The sequence below is a fragment of the Emys orbicularis genome, chromosome 8, assembly GCF_028017835.1.
Source record: "Emys orbicularis isolate rEmyOrb1 chromosome 8, rEmyOrb1.hap1, whole genome shotgun sequence".
Lineage (NCBI taxonomy): Eukaryota > Metazoa > Chordata > Testudines > Emydidae > Emys > Emys orbicularis.
In genome coordinates this window covers 72,368,656-72,383,421 of record NC_088690.1, presented here as the reverse complement: position 1 = coordinate 72,383,421, position 14,766 = coordinate 72,368,656, and the positions used below count along the sequence as shown (strand labels likewise).

Here is a 14,766-nt window from a genome sequence, read left to right as displayed (position 1 = left end):
TCTGTCACTCACTTTCTGGGTGGTGCAGATCTCTGTCCAGAGATCTACGAAAGGGAATACTACTCCAGTGTCAGCTGCCTGTGCCGTAGGGCTTCTCCAGCTCAGGTGCTGCATGCAGGAAGGCAAAGCTTGGTATTTATTACAGAGGGCCCCTCTGATCCTCACTCCCTCAGCTTGTTCACTCTCAGTGCCCTTTCCCTCTCAGATCTTAGGGGTATTTACCACCATTGGACAGCCTTTTTCTGGTTAGGCTCTTGTCGCTTTGGAAGCAGTATGAGCTAAACCATAGAAGGTCCTCTTTCCCAAATACGTGTCCACATGGTGACTTAGACCAGTAGAATTATCACAGTATACTTATGCCAGAAAATTTCCCCATGTAGACAAGCACTCTTCATCCCTCCTTTCTGCCCTAGTGTCGCTCCCACATCCTAGTGTACTCAGTTTTTCCTGCTTCCTCTTCTCCAAATCCCTATGGAGAAAGGACCAAGGCCCAGAGCTTCACAGGTATTTCAGCTCCTAACTCCCACTGAAATCAATGGGAGTTAGGTGCTAAACACCACTGAGGATCTGGGAGACTCTAAGCCCTGGTCTACACTACGGGTTTAGGTCGAATTTAGCAGCGTTAGATCGATTTAACCCTGCACCTGTCCACATGACGAAGCCATTTTTGTTGACTTAAAGGGCTCTTAAAATCAATTTCTGTACTCCTCCCCGACGAGGGGATTAGCACTGAAATCGACCTTGCTGGGTCGAATTTGGGGTAGTGTGGATGCAATTCGATGGTATTGGCCTCCGGGAGCTATCCCAGAGTGCTCCATTGTGACCGCTCTGGACAGCACTCTCAACTCAGATGCACTGGCCAGGTAGACAGGAAAAGCCCCACGAACTTTTGAATTTCATTTCCTGTTTGACCAGCGTGGCGAGCTCAGAGGTGACCGTGCAGATCTCATCAGCACAGTTGACCATGGAGTCCCAGAATCGCAAAAGAGCTCTAGCATGGACCGAACAGGAGGTACTGGATCTGATCGCTGTACGGGGAGAGAAATCCGTGCTATCAGAACTCCATTTCAAAAGACAAAATGCCAAAACATTTGAAAAAATCTCCAAGGGCATGAAGGACAGAGGCTATAATAGGGACCCGCAGCAGTGACGCGTAAAACTTAAGGAGCTCAGGCAAGCCTACCAAAGAGCCAGAGAGGCAAACAGCCGCTCCAGGTCTGAGCCCCAGACATGCCTCTTCTATGATGAACTGCATGCCATTCTAAGGGGTGCCCCTACAACTACCCCAGTCCTGTGCGTGGACTCCGTCAATGGATTCTCACGCAACAGGGATGCAGATTTGGGGGACGAGGAAGATGAGGAGGAGAAGGAGGTTGAAGATAGCGCACAGCAAGCAAGTGGAGAAACCGTTTTCCCCAACAGCCAGAAACTGTTTATCACCCTGGAGCCAGTACCCTCCCAACCCACTGAAGGTGGGATCCCGGACCTTGAAGGCAGAGAAGGGACCTCTGGTGAGTGTACCTTTGTAAATATAATACATGGTTTAAAAGCAAGCGTGTTTAATGATTAATTTGCCCTGAAGACTTGGGATGCATTCGCGGCCAGTACAGCTACTGGAAAAGTCTGTTAACGTGTATGGGGATGGAGCAGAAATCCTCCAGGGACATCTCAATGAAGCTCTCCTGGATGTATTCCCAAAGCCTGTTAGCCACGCGGTGTGGGGAGGGGTGAAGCGATCATCCCAGAGAATTGGGGGGGGGGGTTAGTTGGGTTTGTGCTGCACGTTAACCTGAAAACCGCAGCCCCTCCTTTTAAATGGCCAACCCATTTTAAATGGCCAACCCAACAGGTGCTTGGTATGTGAAATGAGGGCGCTGCTGTTTGAAACCATTCCCACATGTCATGAAGGTTAAAGAAGCCAAAAGACTGTGGCTTACCATGGCTGCCTGCAAGCCGAATTCTGTTGCCTGCCAGCCCTGCGTGTGTGATCTCTCACAACAAACCGACAGGCCCTCAATATAAGAGGCAAAATGCAAACTTGTAAAGAAAGCACACATGCTATGTAATGTTAACAGCTTGGTGCACTGTGAAAGAGTCTACCCATTGTTCTCTAAAATATGTCTTTTTAAAGACTACTCTCCCTTTTTTTTCCTCCTGCAGCTGCAAATGTTTCAATGCTCCCCGTATCATCTCTGTCCCAGAGGCTAGCGAAGATTAGAAGGCGAAAAAAACGCACTTGCAATGAAATGTTCTCTGAGCTCATGCAGTCCTCCCTCACTGAAAGAGCCCAGCAGAATGCATGGAGGCAGACGCTGTCAGCAGGAAAGCACTACATGAACGCGAGGACATGTGGCGGGATCAAGATGATAGGTGGTGTCAGCGTGATGAGAGAAGGCAGGATGCAATGCTGAGGCTACTAGAAGATCAAACTGATATTCTCCGGCGCATTGTTGAGGTGCAGGAAAGGCAGCAGGAGCACAGAGCACCACTGCAGCCCCTGTGTAAAGAACTGCCCTCCTCCCCAAGTTCCATAGCCTCCTCACCCAGACGCCCAAGAATGCAGTGGGGGGGCCTCCGGGCACCCAACCACTCCACCCCAGAGGACTGCCCAAGCAACAGAAAGCTGGCATTCAATAAATAAGTTTTGAAGTGCAGTGTGGCCTTGTCCTTCCCTCCTCCACCCCCCCCAGGCTACCTCTGCAGTTATCCCCCCATTTGTGTGATGAATTAATAAAGAATGCATGAATTTGAAACAACAATGACTTTATTGCCTCTGCAAGCGGTGATCAAAGAGGGGAGGGGAGGGCAGTTGGCTTAGGCTTACAAGGAAGTAGAGTGAACCAAGGGGGCGGGTTTTCATCAAGGAGAAACAAACAGAACTTTCACACCGTAGCCTGGCCAGTCATGAAACTGGTTTTCAAAGCTTCTCTGATGCGCAGCGTGCCCTGCTATGCTCTTCTAACCGCGCTGGTGTCTGGCTGCGCGTAATCAGTGGCCAGGCAATTTGCCTTAACCTCCCACCCCGCCATAAACGTTTCCCCCTTACTCTCAAAGATATTGTGGAGCACACAGCAAGCAGTAATAACGATTGAAATATTGGTTTCGCTGAGGTCTAACCGAGTCAGTAAACTGCGCCCGCGTGCTTTTAAATGTCCAAATGCACATTCTACCACCATTCTGCACTTGCTCAGCCTATAGTTGAACAGGTCCTGACTACTGTCCAGGGTGCCTGTATATGGCTTCATGAGCCATGGCATTAAGGGATAGGCTGGGTTCCCAAGGATAACTATAGGCATTTCAACATCCCCAACGGTTATTTTCTGGTCCGGAAAGTAAGTCCCTTTCTCCAGCTGTTCAAACAGACCAGAGTTCCTGAAGATGCGAGCGTCATGTACCTTTCCCGGCCATCCCACGTTGATGTTGGTGAAACATCCCTTGTGATCCACCAGTGCTTGCAGCACCATTGAAAAGTACCCCTTTCGGTTTATGTACTGGCTGCCTTGGTGGTCCAGTGCCAAGATAGGGATATGTGTTCTGTCTATCGCCCCACCACAGTTAGGGAATCCCATTGCAGCAAAGCCATCCACTATGACCTGCACATTTCCCAGAGTCACTACCCTTGATAGCAGCAGCTCAGTGATCGCGTTGGCTACTTGGATCACAGCAGCCCCCACAGTAGATTTGCCCACTCCAAATTGATTCCCAACTGACCGGTAGCTGTCTGGCATTGCAAGCTTCCAGAGGGCTACTGCCACTCGCTTGTGAACTGTGAGGGCTGCTCTCATCTTGGTATTCTTGCAATTCAGGGCAGGGGAAAGCAAGTCACAAAGTTCCATGAAAGTGCCCTTATGCATGCGAAAGTTTTGCAGCCACTGAGAATCATCCCAGACCTGCAACACTATGCGGTCCCACCAGTCTGTGCTTGTTTCCCGGGCCCAGAATCAGCATTCCACGGCATGAACCTGCCCCATTACCACGATGATATCCAAATTGCCAGGGCCCGTGCTTTGAGAGAAGTCTGTGTCCATGTCCTCATCACTCTCGTCACCACGCTGCCATCGCCTCCTCGCCTGCTTTTGAAGTTTCTGGTGCTGCATATACTTCAGGATAATGCGCATCGTGTTCATAATTGTCGTGGTGATCTGAGCGGGCTCCATGCTTGCCATGGCATGGCGTTTGCGCGGAAAAAAGGCGCGAACCGATTGTCTGACGTTGCAGACAATCAGGGGGGGGGGGTTGCATCAAGGAGAAACACACCCAACTGTCACACCGAAGCCTGGCCAGTCATGAAACTGGTTTTCAAAGCCTCTGTGATGCACAACGCGCCTTATTATGCTCTTCTAATCGCAAACAGCCTAGTCAGCAAACAGTGCTAGAGAGCTTTTAAACGTCCAAAGGCACATTCTACCACCATTCTGCACTTGCTCAGCCTATAGTTCAACTGCTCCTTACTACTGTACAGGCTTCATGAGCCATGGGAGCAAGGGGTAGGCTGGGGTAGGTGCGACCACGCGGTGCTGCCGGCTGGGAGAACAGCCTGAGGCAAAAGCCTCCAGCTCGCATGATATTCCAGGCAGGACTGAATCTCCATTAGATGAAACTTAAAGAAGAGAATGACCTGGAGTCACTCCCATTTATGTCCAGGCACCCCTGACCGACCTCACCGAGGCAGGCCAGGAGCACCCATGTCTGCCCAGGCACCCCCGACGGACCTCACCAAGGTCGGCCAGGAGCAACCAGGAGACAGCAGCAGATGGTGCAATATGGCTGCTAACCGTCTTTGCTAACTTGCAAAGGCAAGGAACTGCTGCTGTGTAGCAATGCAGTACCACGTCTGTCAGCAGCACCCAGGAGACCTACGGTGACAGTGAGCTGAGCGGGCTCCATGCTTGCCGTGGTATGTCGTCTGCACGGGTAACCCAGGAAAAAAGGCGAGAAACTATTTTTTGCCGTTGCTTTCACGGAGGGAGGGAGGGGGCATGACGACATGTACCCAGAACCACCCATGACAATATTTTTGCCCCATCAGGCATTGGGAGCTCAACCTAGAATTCCAATGGGCGGTGGAGACTGCAGGAACTGTGGGATAGCTACCACAGTGCAACACTCCAAAAGTTGACACTAGCCTCGGTACTGTGGATGCATTCCACCGACTTAATGCGCTGAGTGAGGACACACACAATTGACTGTATCAAATTGATTTCTAAAAAATCGACTTCTATTAAATTGACCTAATTTCGTAGTGTAGACATACCCTTAGATCCTATTTCAAAAAGGCTTTTCCAGCAGGGCTCCCCCAAGCCTGGTCTCCCCTTGGTCCCTTTATTTCTCCTTTCCCTGCCATCCCATGAGAAGGAAGGAAAGTGGGAGCCTCAGTGACACAGCAGAGTGTGGGTGGCACAGGGTGCAGTTTGGTGGTGGACAGGGAGGAGGTACAGGTGCTAGCATTGGGAAAGCAGAGAGAAAACAATGCCTACTCTTCCCTCTGTGTACTCCTCAGCCAGGCACCCTCCTTCCTCCACTTTACCCACCCACTTTGTCCCTGGCAGATGAGGATCTAGGGCATGCTTCAGGAAAGGGTAGAGCTGGGGGTGACACAATGATTAGCCCCTAACTGCCCTTCACTGCTCTTTGCTCATGTACTTTCCAGCTGCAGACCCAGCTCCTTTGTGTTCCTTTGAAGCTCCCTTGTCTCTGTACCCTCAGCTCATAATGGGGACCTGGCAGGGTCAGCGTGGTGGTCTGGCCACTCGCAGCACTCCCTGGAGCCACAGTATGTTGGATTGTATGCAGTAAGGGGCTGAATCTAGGTCCCCTGTGCACTGGCGGGCAGGTTAGGGTTACCAGGTGTCCAGTTATCGACCAGAACATCCAGTCTAAAAGGGATCCTGGCAGCTCCAGTCAGCACTTCTGACCAGGCTGTTGACTGTCCAGTCGGCGGCACCATGCAGAAGGGCTGGCAGACTCCCTGCTTGTTTCTGGACTGCGTGGTTCCCGGGAAGTCCCCGCTCCTGCTCCTACACATAGGGGGAACCAGGGGGCTACACACGCTGCCCCCACCCCAAGCGCCACCCCCGCAGCTCCAATTGTTTGGGAACCCAGGCCAATGGGAGCTTCAGAGGCAGTGCCTGCAGATAGGGCAGCGTGCAGCGCCACCTGGTCGCGCCTCCACGTAGAAGCCGGAGAGGGGACATGCTGCTGCTTCCAGGACCTGCTTGAGTTAAGCACCGCCTGAAGCCTGCACCCCTGAGCCACCCCCCCCATGCTCCAAGCCCCTGCCCCAGCTCTGATCCACCTCCTGCCCTCCGAACCCCTCGACCCCAGCTCAGAGGACCCTCCTACACCCCAAACTCCTCATACCTGACCCCACTCCATAGCCCACACCCTCAGCCGGAGCCCTCACCCCCTCTCGCACCCCAACCCACTGCCTCAGCCTGGAGTCCCCTCCCGCACTCTGAAATCCTAATTTCTGACCCCACCCCAGAGCCTGCATCCCCAGCCAGAGCCCTCACCCCCTCCGGCACCCCAGCCCCCTGAACCAGCCCGGTGAAAATGAGTGAGTGAGTGAGTGAGTGAGTGAGGGTGGGGAGAGCAAGCGACAGAGGGAGCGTGGGCGGGCCTTGGAGAAGGGGCAGGGCATGGGCCTTGGAGAAGGGGCAGGGCATGGGTGGGGCCTCAGAGGAGAGGTGGGGCAGGGGGCGGGGCATGGGTGTTCGGTTTTGTGTGAGTAGAAAATTGGCAACCCTAGGGCAGGTAGGATTGCCAAGTGTCCCGTTTTGGACCGGAACGCCCGGTTGAAAAGGGACCCTGGCAGCTCCAGACAGCACTGCTGACCGGGCCGTTAAAAGTCGTGTTGACAGCGCAGCAGAGCTAAGGTAGGTTCCCTGCCTGCCTTGGCTCCACGCGGCTCCCGGAAGCAATGGAATGTCCCTCCTCCGGCTCCTACGCGTAGGAGCAGCCAGGGGACTCCACACGCTGCCCCCACACCAAGCACTGGAACTTCAGCTCCCTTGGCCAGGAACTGTGGCCAATGGGAGCTGCGGGGGCGGCGCCTGCAGACAGGGCAGCGCGCAGAGCCACCTGGCTGCACTGCGTAGGAGCCGGAGGGGGAACATGCCACTGCTTCTGGGAGCTGCTTGAGGTAAGCACTGCCCGGACCCTACACCCCGCCCCCCGCCCCATACCCCAATCCCTTGCCCCAGCCCTGATCCCCCTCCCACCTTCCAAACCCCTTGGTCCCAGCACGGAGCCCCCTCCTGCACCCCAAACCCCTCATCCCCAGTCCCACCCCAGAGCCTGAACCACCAGCCATAGCCCTCACACACCCCGCACCTCAACCCCCTTCCCCAGCCTTGCAGGCAGCATAGGCAGGGCAAACGCTCTCAGCATCATGTCAACAGGCCATGGCACACTTTGATGTTGTACCTAGGTACAAGTGACAGTGCTGACCTCACTTGGCCTTTGCCTATGCTGCCGGCAATGCTACCAACTCTTCACTCATGTTCTAATGCAGTGTCGATCCCTAGTATAGATTAACCCAAGGGTGTTGGATTTCAGACTTTGTGGGAGAGGTGGGATTTGATAGGAAGGAGGTGAGGGGCTGAAGGAGTGGGGAAGAGCATGGGAGAGGCAGCTGGATTCACTGGGGAAGTGGGCAAGGGAAGGGGAGCGGATGTGGTGGGGCAGAGCTGGGTTTGGGTTTAAGGTGAAGAACTTGCTAAAGAAAGGCAAGTGGAAGGCAGTGGAGATGGCAGTGTGCAGGCATGGGCCAAGTAGCTGCAGAAGTGAAGGCAGATGACCCAGAAGGCATGGCAGAGAGGGCTCCCTCCCGTCTAGTCCCCTCAAAGATTTGATGCCTGCATATGGCACTGGTGGACCAGCACTGGACTGTCTGCCGTTATGGTGGCCACATTGTAAAAACAATGTTGAAAAATTGGAGAGGTTGCAGAAAAGAGCCACAAAAATTATTTGAGGGCTGGAGAAAATGCCAGACAGTGAGAGACTGACAGAGCTCTATCGCCTTAGTTTGTCTAAAAGACGATTGAGAGGTGACTTGATTACCTTCTCACACTCCTTCCCCCATCCCTCTCAGTATTAGGGTTGCCAACCCTCCCGGTTTTACCGGGAGTCTCCCAGAATCAGGCTTTATGTCCAGAGGCTACTGAAGCCAAACCAGGAGATTTTAGGCACTAAAAGTCCGGTGGCGCAGTGGGGCTAAGGCAGGCTCCCTGCCTGCCCTAGCTCTGCGCCACTCCTGGAAGCAGCCGGTACATCCCTGTGGCTCAAGCGGGGGGTGGAGGGACAGGGGGTCTCCATGCGCTGCCCCTGCCCGAGCACCAACTCCGCAGTTCCCATTGGCCAGGAACTGTGGCCAATGGGACCTGCGGGGGTGGTGACTGTGGGCAGGGGCAGTGTGCGGAGACCCCCCGACCCCTCTGCCTAGGAGCCGCTGCCAAAGGGATGTGCCAGTTGCTTTCGGGAGCTGCCCGAGGTAAGCATCGCCCGGCCAGAGCCCACACTGCTCACCCCCTCCCACACCCCAACCCCCTGCCCCAGCCCAGAGCCTGCACCCCACACTCCAACTCCCTCCCAGAGATCACATCCTTCATTCCCTCCGGCACCCAAACTCCCTCCCAGAGTCCTCACCCCCTCCTGCACTCCAACCCCCTGCCCCAGCCTGGTGAAAATGAGCTAGTGAATGAAGGTGGGGGAGAACAAGCAACAGAGGGAGAGGGAATGGAGTGAGCAGGAGCAGGGCCTCAGAGAAGGGGCGGGGAAGGGGGCGGGGCAAGGGTGTTTGGGTTTGTGTGATGAGACAGCTGGCAACCCTACTTAGAATTGCCCCTCAAGCTCTCTCATAGTCTGTCCCCTTCCCCCAAGCCCTCTCACAGTCTCCCTCTCCCAATCTCTCTCACAATCTGTCCCCTTCCCCCAAGCCCTCTCACAGCCTCCCTCTCCCAATTTCTCTCACAGTCTCTCCACTTCCCCCAAGCCCTCTAACAGTCTCCCTCTTCCAATCTCTCTCACAGTCTCTCCGCTTCCCCGAAGCCCTCTCACAGTCTCCCTCTCCCAATCTCTCTCACAGTCTCTCCACTTCCCCCAAGCCCTCTAAAAGTCCCCCTCCCCCAATCCCTCTCACATTCTCTCTCCCCTCTCCTGCATACCTCTGATAGTCTCTTTTCCCCTCCCAAATACTTCTCTTTCCCCCCATCCCTCTCATCTCTGTTCTCCTCATCTCCTCCTTTGGGACTTCCCTTTCTCCCTCACTGGCCCAGAGTTTCCTGCTCTGCTCCCCCCCTTCACTTCCCTCTGCCAGCTGCCCCTGGGTGTGGATGCTGCTGCAGGCTTTGGGTTGTCTCCTCCCAGTTCCCCTTTCGGTCCTCCTTCCCTCTCAGTGTGCTCTCCTGTACCCCCATGGCCATGTTCTCTCTCTCCCATCCACCCACTGTCTTAGTCCTAGCCATGCCAGTGGGTGCTGACCCACAGCAGCTCGTGTGGGGAGAAGGGGGAAGTGCAGCAGTGTTGGTGCCCAGATCAAGGCTACAGGCAGGACCACATGGGAGCAGGGCCTGAGGGACAAGCCAGCATGCATGGGGCTGTGGCCTGGGTCCCTGGGGAAGTCAGAGTGAGTCCAGCCCTGTCGCCTCATCCCTCTCATCTCCAAATTCAGGTACGCAGAGCAGGGAGGCAGCACACAGGCCTGTGGCCGAGCAGGCAGCCTGAGGCTCCAAGGAGCCCTCTTAGCATGAAGATCTTCTCTTTGGAGGCATTTGGAGCTGACTTCTCCTGGCAGGGGCTGGGGAGAAGCAGGCAGGGGCAGTAAGGCAGTGGGACTAGCTGTGTGTGAGACTTACCTGCTGCCATTCTTGGCTGTGTATTTGTTTCCCCTGTGATTTGGTTTGGGCTGGAACTGGCCCTGGTGCAGCAGAGACAGCAGCTGAGAGATTTGCTGTAAGACAGGAAGAGGCTGTTGATTGCATGCAGTCACCACTCAGGATGCTTCCTGTCAGGATGTCCCCTTCTCACTGTGCTGGCTCTTTATAGTGTTTCCTTCTCTTGCAGATGGTTTGGCATTCCCACTTGGAGACTGAAACCGAAGAGTAAGCAAGCAGCCCCCCAGCCTCAAGCCCTAATGCCTGCTGGCTCTGCACATCCCTTTCACTCCCTTCGCAGCACAAACTATATTTGACCACTCTTACACTTGGGGAAAACAAACTGGCATCACACCCTCTCTGTGTAACAGTCCATCCCCCCCCCCCCCTCTGACCCAGCTCTCCTGGCCTGTCCCTGCAGTGCTGAACTCAGTCAGGGGGAGGGGATTTTGGTGCCCTGACTGCCCCACTGATCCCCTGACATGTCCCAGCACTCTCCCAAATTGGCCCGCCCTCTGTGCAGGGTGAGGAGAGACTGGCTCCAGGTTGTAACTTGGGAACATTTACCCAGACAGGACAGGTCAAATTCTTCCCTCAGTGTGCCCTCTACATGCCCAGAGACTCACAGGAGACTGTGAGGGATAATGTGGCCCTTCAATCTAATACAGCTGAGAGGCAGCTCCTACCTGAACAGGAGGCGACTCCATAGCAAGTTCTCCCGTGGGGTCCTGCTCTGCAAGTGCCACCATGGACAGCCTCACTAGGCTTCTCAGGAGGTGCTGGTGGGGATGGGCTTCCCTGGGCCCCACATCTGGCTCAGCAATTCTCTGTCTCTTCAGAGTCATGTCTGAGGGATGAGTAGTTGGCAGTGAGAGGTCGCAATTCTGATCTCCCAAAGGCTTCAGCTGTGGGTTCTCTAAGCTTTTGGAATGGGTTTGTGCATCTTGAAGGCTTGAGCTCTCTTTTGATGCATTTCTTAGCCTGTGTGGGTGGAAGGGTCTGCACTGTATTGCAGGGAGATTGAAGGCATCTTTCTGTTCAGCTGGACCTTTCTGGTTTCTAAGGGTCCTGTACAGTGTTGGGGTTAAATGAAATGAAGTCTGCAGTGGGTCATCCCAGGCACTTTCCTTCAGCAAAGCTTCTTCACAGGACCGAACTTGCTCAGCCTCACTTTGCGAAGCTTGCCTGTTTCTTAGTACAGGGACTAAATATATGTCTGTTTTCTGAATGTGTTTGTGGGGCTTCTTGAGCTGCTGATGTCTGTGGGCATCTTCTGCTTCCCTGCAGTTGTAGGCCATGTTATCTTTCTTCTCTCTTTTGCATATAGACACGATTAAAGCCAAAATAAGAAGGAAAGTGCCTAATAGCACAGCTAGGCAGATAACAGTCACCATGGATGAGCTCAGCATCTGAGCCTCCTGGGCTGAGTTTGTCAGCTGGTCAAGATGATTTCTGAAACTTAACTGCACAAGGGCTTTTGCCTGCAGCGGTGAGTTCCCTTGATCCTTTACCAACACCTCCAATTCCCATTCACTGCCAATGAGGCTGCTGGCATTGCTGCTGTTGATAAACACCTGCCCTGACAGTGGATCAATGAGAAACAAATTGGTATCATTCCCACTCAGAATGTCATAGTGGAGGGCCCCATTCATGCCAGAATCTGCATCACTGGCAGCTATGGTGAATAGCAGGGAAACGTTTGAATTGAGTGTTGGTGTCATGGTGGTTACTGCTGTACCTTGGGGGCTGTCGTTCCCTAGGGATAGCCACAGGCATCCGGTCTGTGCATTGACTAGAACAATGATCCTTGCTTTGCCTCCCACCAGCACTGGCTGCATGATCACAGGGGAATTATCATTCCTATCAAGCAGACTAACCCTAACAGAAACATTCGACACAAGTTTGGGGTGACCCCCATCTTCTGCTGTCACCAGGAATTCCAGACTTGTCATTTGTTCATAATCAAAAGCTCTGAGCGCAAAGATTTCGCCAGTTTTTGAATCAATAGAGACCAAGTCTGAAACAAGGAAATCCTGGATGCTATAGCTGACTTTTCCATTAAAATCTAAGTCAGCATCGTGAGCCTTGACAGTAATCAGGTAGGATGGAGGCACATTGTTCTCAGCAATGGTGACATCATATGTAATTCTTTCAAACAATGGTGGGTTGTCATTGACATCACTGATGCATATAGTGAGGTGTTTCCTCGCAGCTAAGGAGCGGTTCCCATTGTCCTGGACCATTAATATCAGGTTATATTCTGCCCACCTCTCCCTGTCCAAGATGGCATTGGTCAACAGCATATAAGTGTATCTGTTGGTTCTTTTCAATTTGAAATGCTCAAGTCCTTGACTAAGGTAACAATGCACCTGTCCATTGTTTCCAGAATCGGGATCACTTACTGTCACCAGAGCAACAAAGCTGTCCTTAGGAAGAGCTTCAGATAGCACTGGCACCTGGGCAGCCCAAGTGATGTGCACATCTGGGGCATTGTCATTGACATCCAGGACCTTGATGAGGATCTTGCAGTGTGCTGGAATAGGGTTGGCTCCAAGATCCCTGGCTTGCACATCCACTTCATAGGTATGGTTTTCTTCATAGTCCAGTGGGCGTCTCAGAACTACACTGCCTGTCTTGGCTTCAATGCTGAACATGTTCAACACCTCCAGTGAAGCATGTTTACTGAGTGAGTATTCTATCTCCCCATTGGGACCCTGATCAGGGTCAGTGGCTGTAAGGTTTATAAGAATTGTCCCAGGCAAAGCATCTTCCCAGATTTCCACTGTCAAAGAACTCTCTGCAAACATAGGGCTGTTATCATTGGAGTCTAAAACAATTACCCTAAGTAAGGTTGTGCCTGATTTTGGTGATTCTCCATGATCAAAGGCAGTCAATACTAGAACAAAACAAGAGTGGAGCTCTCTGTCCACTTCTTTAACAACTACAAGTTCTGCATGTTTAGTTCCATCAGATCCAGAAATGACATCCAAAGCAAAGTGGTCACTGGGTGATAATGAGTAAGAGCAGAGGGCATTGGAGCCAGTGTCTGGGTCAAGGGCTCGGTCCAGTGGTATCCGTGTTCGTAAAGATGCACTCTCTGATATTTCTAGTTCCAGCTCAGGTTTTGGAAATTGGGGTGCATGATCATTGATGTCCAAGACCTGAATCTCCACGTGGATTAAAGCCAAGTGTATGGCAGCCAGAACATCAAAAGAGAACAAGCATGGATCGGTGTGCCTGCATAACTGCTCTCTGTCCAACCGCCCTGCCGTGCTAAGCAAACCATCTCCAGACCCAACACGGACAGGGAGCTCCTTGGGGAAATGCAGCTGCTGGAAGGTTTCTACTGGTTCACTTCTCTCTTCCCAGCCAAAATCCTCAGATAATTTCCCTATCACAGTTCCACTTGGCACTTCTTCTAACACTTTGTATTGCATAGCAAAGGGGGACACCTCCTGGCAATCCACACAAAGGAAAAAGTGCCAGCACAACACCAAGAATTGAAGCAGAAAGTGTGACAGCAAAAGCATGCTTCTGAGAAAGCCAACCACACTGTTGCTCAGCCCCAAGACAGATGGCTTTTTCCTCAAAACTTTGCACACCCAGACCAAGCTTAAAGAACCTGCAAATCATTTCTATTTTCACCCAAGGACAGTCCCATTTCCAGATACCATAAGTGTATGTTACCAGCTGAAGGAGGAACAGAAATCCCAGGCAAGTCCAGCTACATTGAGAGAAAATCCCACCTTCTCCACCAGTGCCTAGAAGAACAGGTAGGAGATCCAGGTGTTGTCCAGGCTGAAAAACCTCAGTGTGGGGGGAAGAGAGAGGAGTCTTTGCAAGTACAGGCTGACTCTGGCAATGCAGACTCCAGTCGGCTGCCTGCCAGCACTGGGAAGCAGAACAGCTGCTGTTTCCTAGGGAAACCCCACCTACAGGAAAAGGGAGGAACAAGAGTGCCAGTACAATGCCTTCCCAGGAGTGGTGAGCTTTGTGGGGTTAGCTGCTATGTGGCTCTGGGAAAAGTTTGGATATTCATAGAGTTTAAGGCCAGATGAAACAGTTATGATAATCTTGTCTGATCTCTTGCAGAACACAGGCCAGAGAACCTCAGCCAGTAATTCCTGCATCAAGCCCATAAGTTCTGTATGAACTACAGCAGATCTTTTAAAAAGACATCCAGCCTTGACTTAAAGACTGGAAATAATGGAGAATTGCTGTGTCACTAGATAAGTTGTTCCAATAGTTAATTCCCACCACTTTTAAAAATGTATGCTTTGGCATGAACACATGGAAAAATCTGGGTGGTGCACAAAGTCTGAGACAGGCATCTCACCATGCCCCATTGCTGCCATATTCGCCCTGGCCCCTTAAGCCCACCCTGCCAAGCAGTTTCCCTAGCACAACCCCAGGTGTTTCTACCTCGTTGACTCCTCTGTCTGCACCACTGTAATGCCCACTCTTCCCTGTCCCTCCTCTGCTTCTGCCCTTACAGCCTTCCTAAGCATCATTGCCACTGCTGCCTTCTCTCATGCTTGGCCCATCACTACGCCTGTCCCACTGTTGCCCCGCCCCCCAGGACTCACTTCTGAATGCTGATTTTGCCCCTGTCACCCTCAGCTTCAGCCTAGTACTGCCCCATTATCCAACCCTGAGTTATCTCTTCCTGTTGTCATGTTAACTTCGACTGCAAACTCTTCAGAGCAGGAACTCTGGCTTTAAATACTTTTTAAAGTGTTTCATGGGCATTCCAGGTACGTAATACTACTAATAATTAACCTGCTTTCCCTCACCTTTGCTGCTGGCACATAATTTCAAATGCTACCTGGGTACCAGGACACTTGGGTTCTATTGCTAACTGTTTCACAAACTCACTGGGTGACTTTGACCAGTG

At 52.5% G+C, this 14,766-nt stretch overlaps 1 protein-coding gene across 1 annotated transcript in view; it reads right to left on the bottom strand.

Moving 5' to 3' along the window:
* Positions 1–13,402, bottom strand: part of PCDH12 (protocadherin 12) — a 29,940-nt gene extending 16,538 nt beyond the window's left edge. The window contains exons 1-2 of the mRNA XM_065409047.1: positions 10,559–13,402; positions 9,855–9,949 (exon numbers count right to left, since the gene is read on the bottom strand). Coding sequence (XP_065265119.1) covers positions 9,855–9,949; positions 10,559–13,402 — 2,939 coding nt within the window. The remainder of the gene's footprint in view (positions 1–9,854; positions 9,950–10,558) is intronic.
* Positions 13,403–14,766: the final 1,364 nt, after the last annotated feature.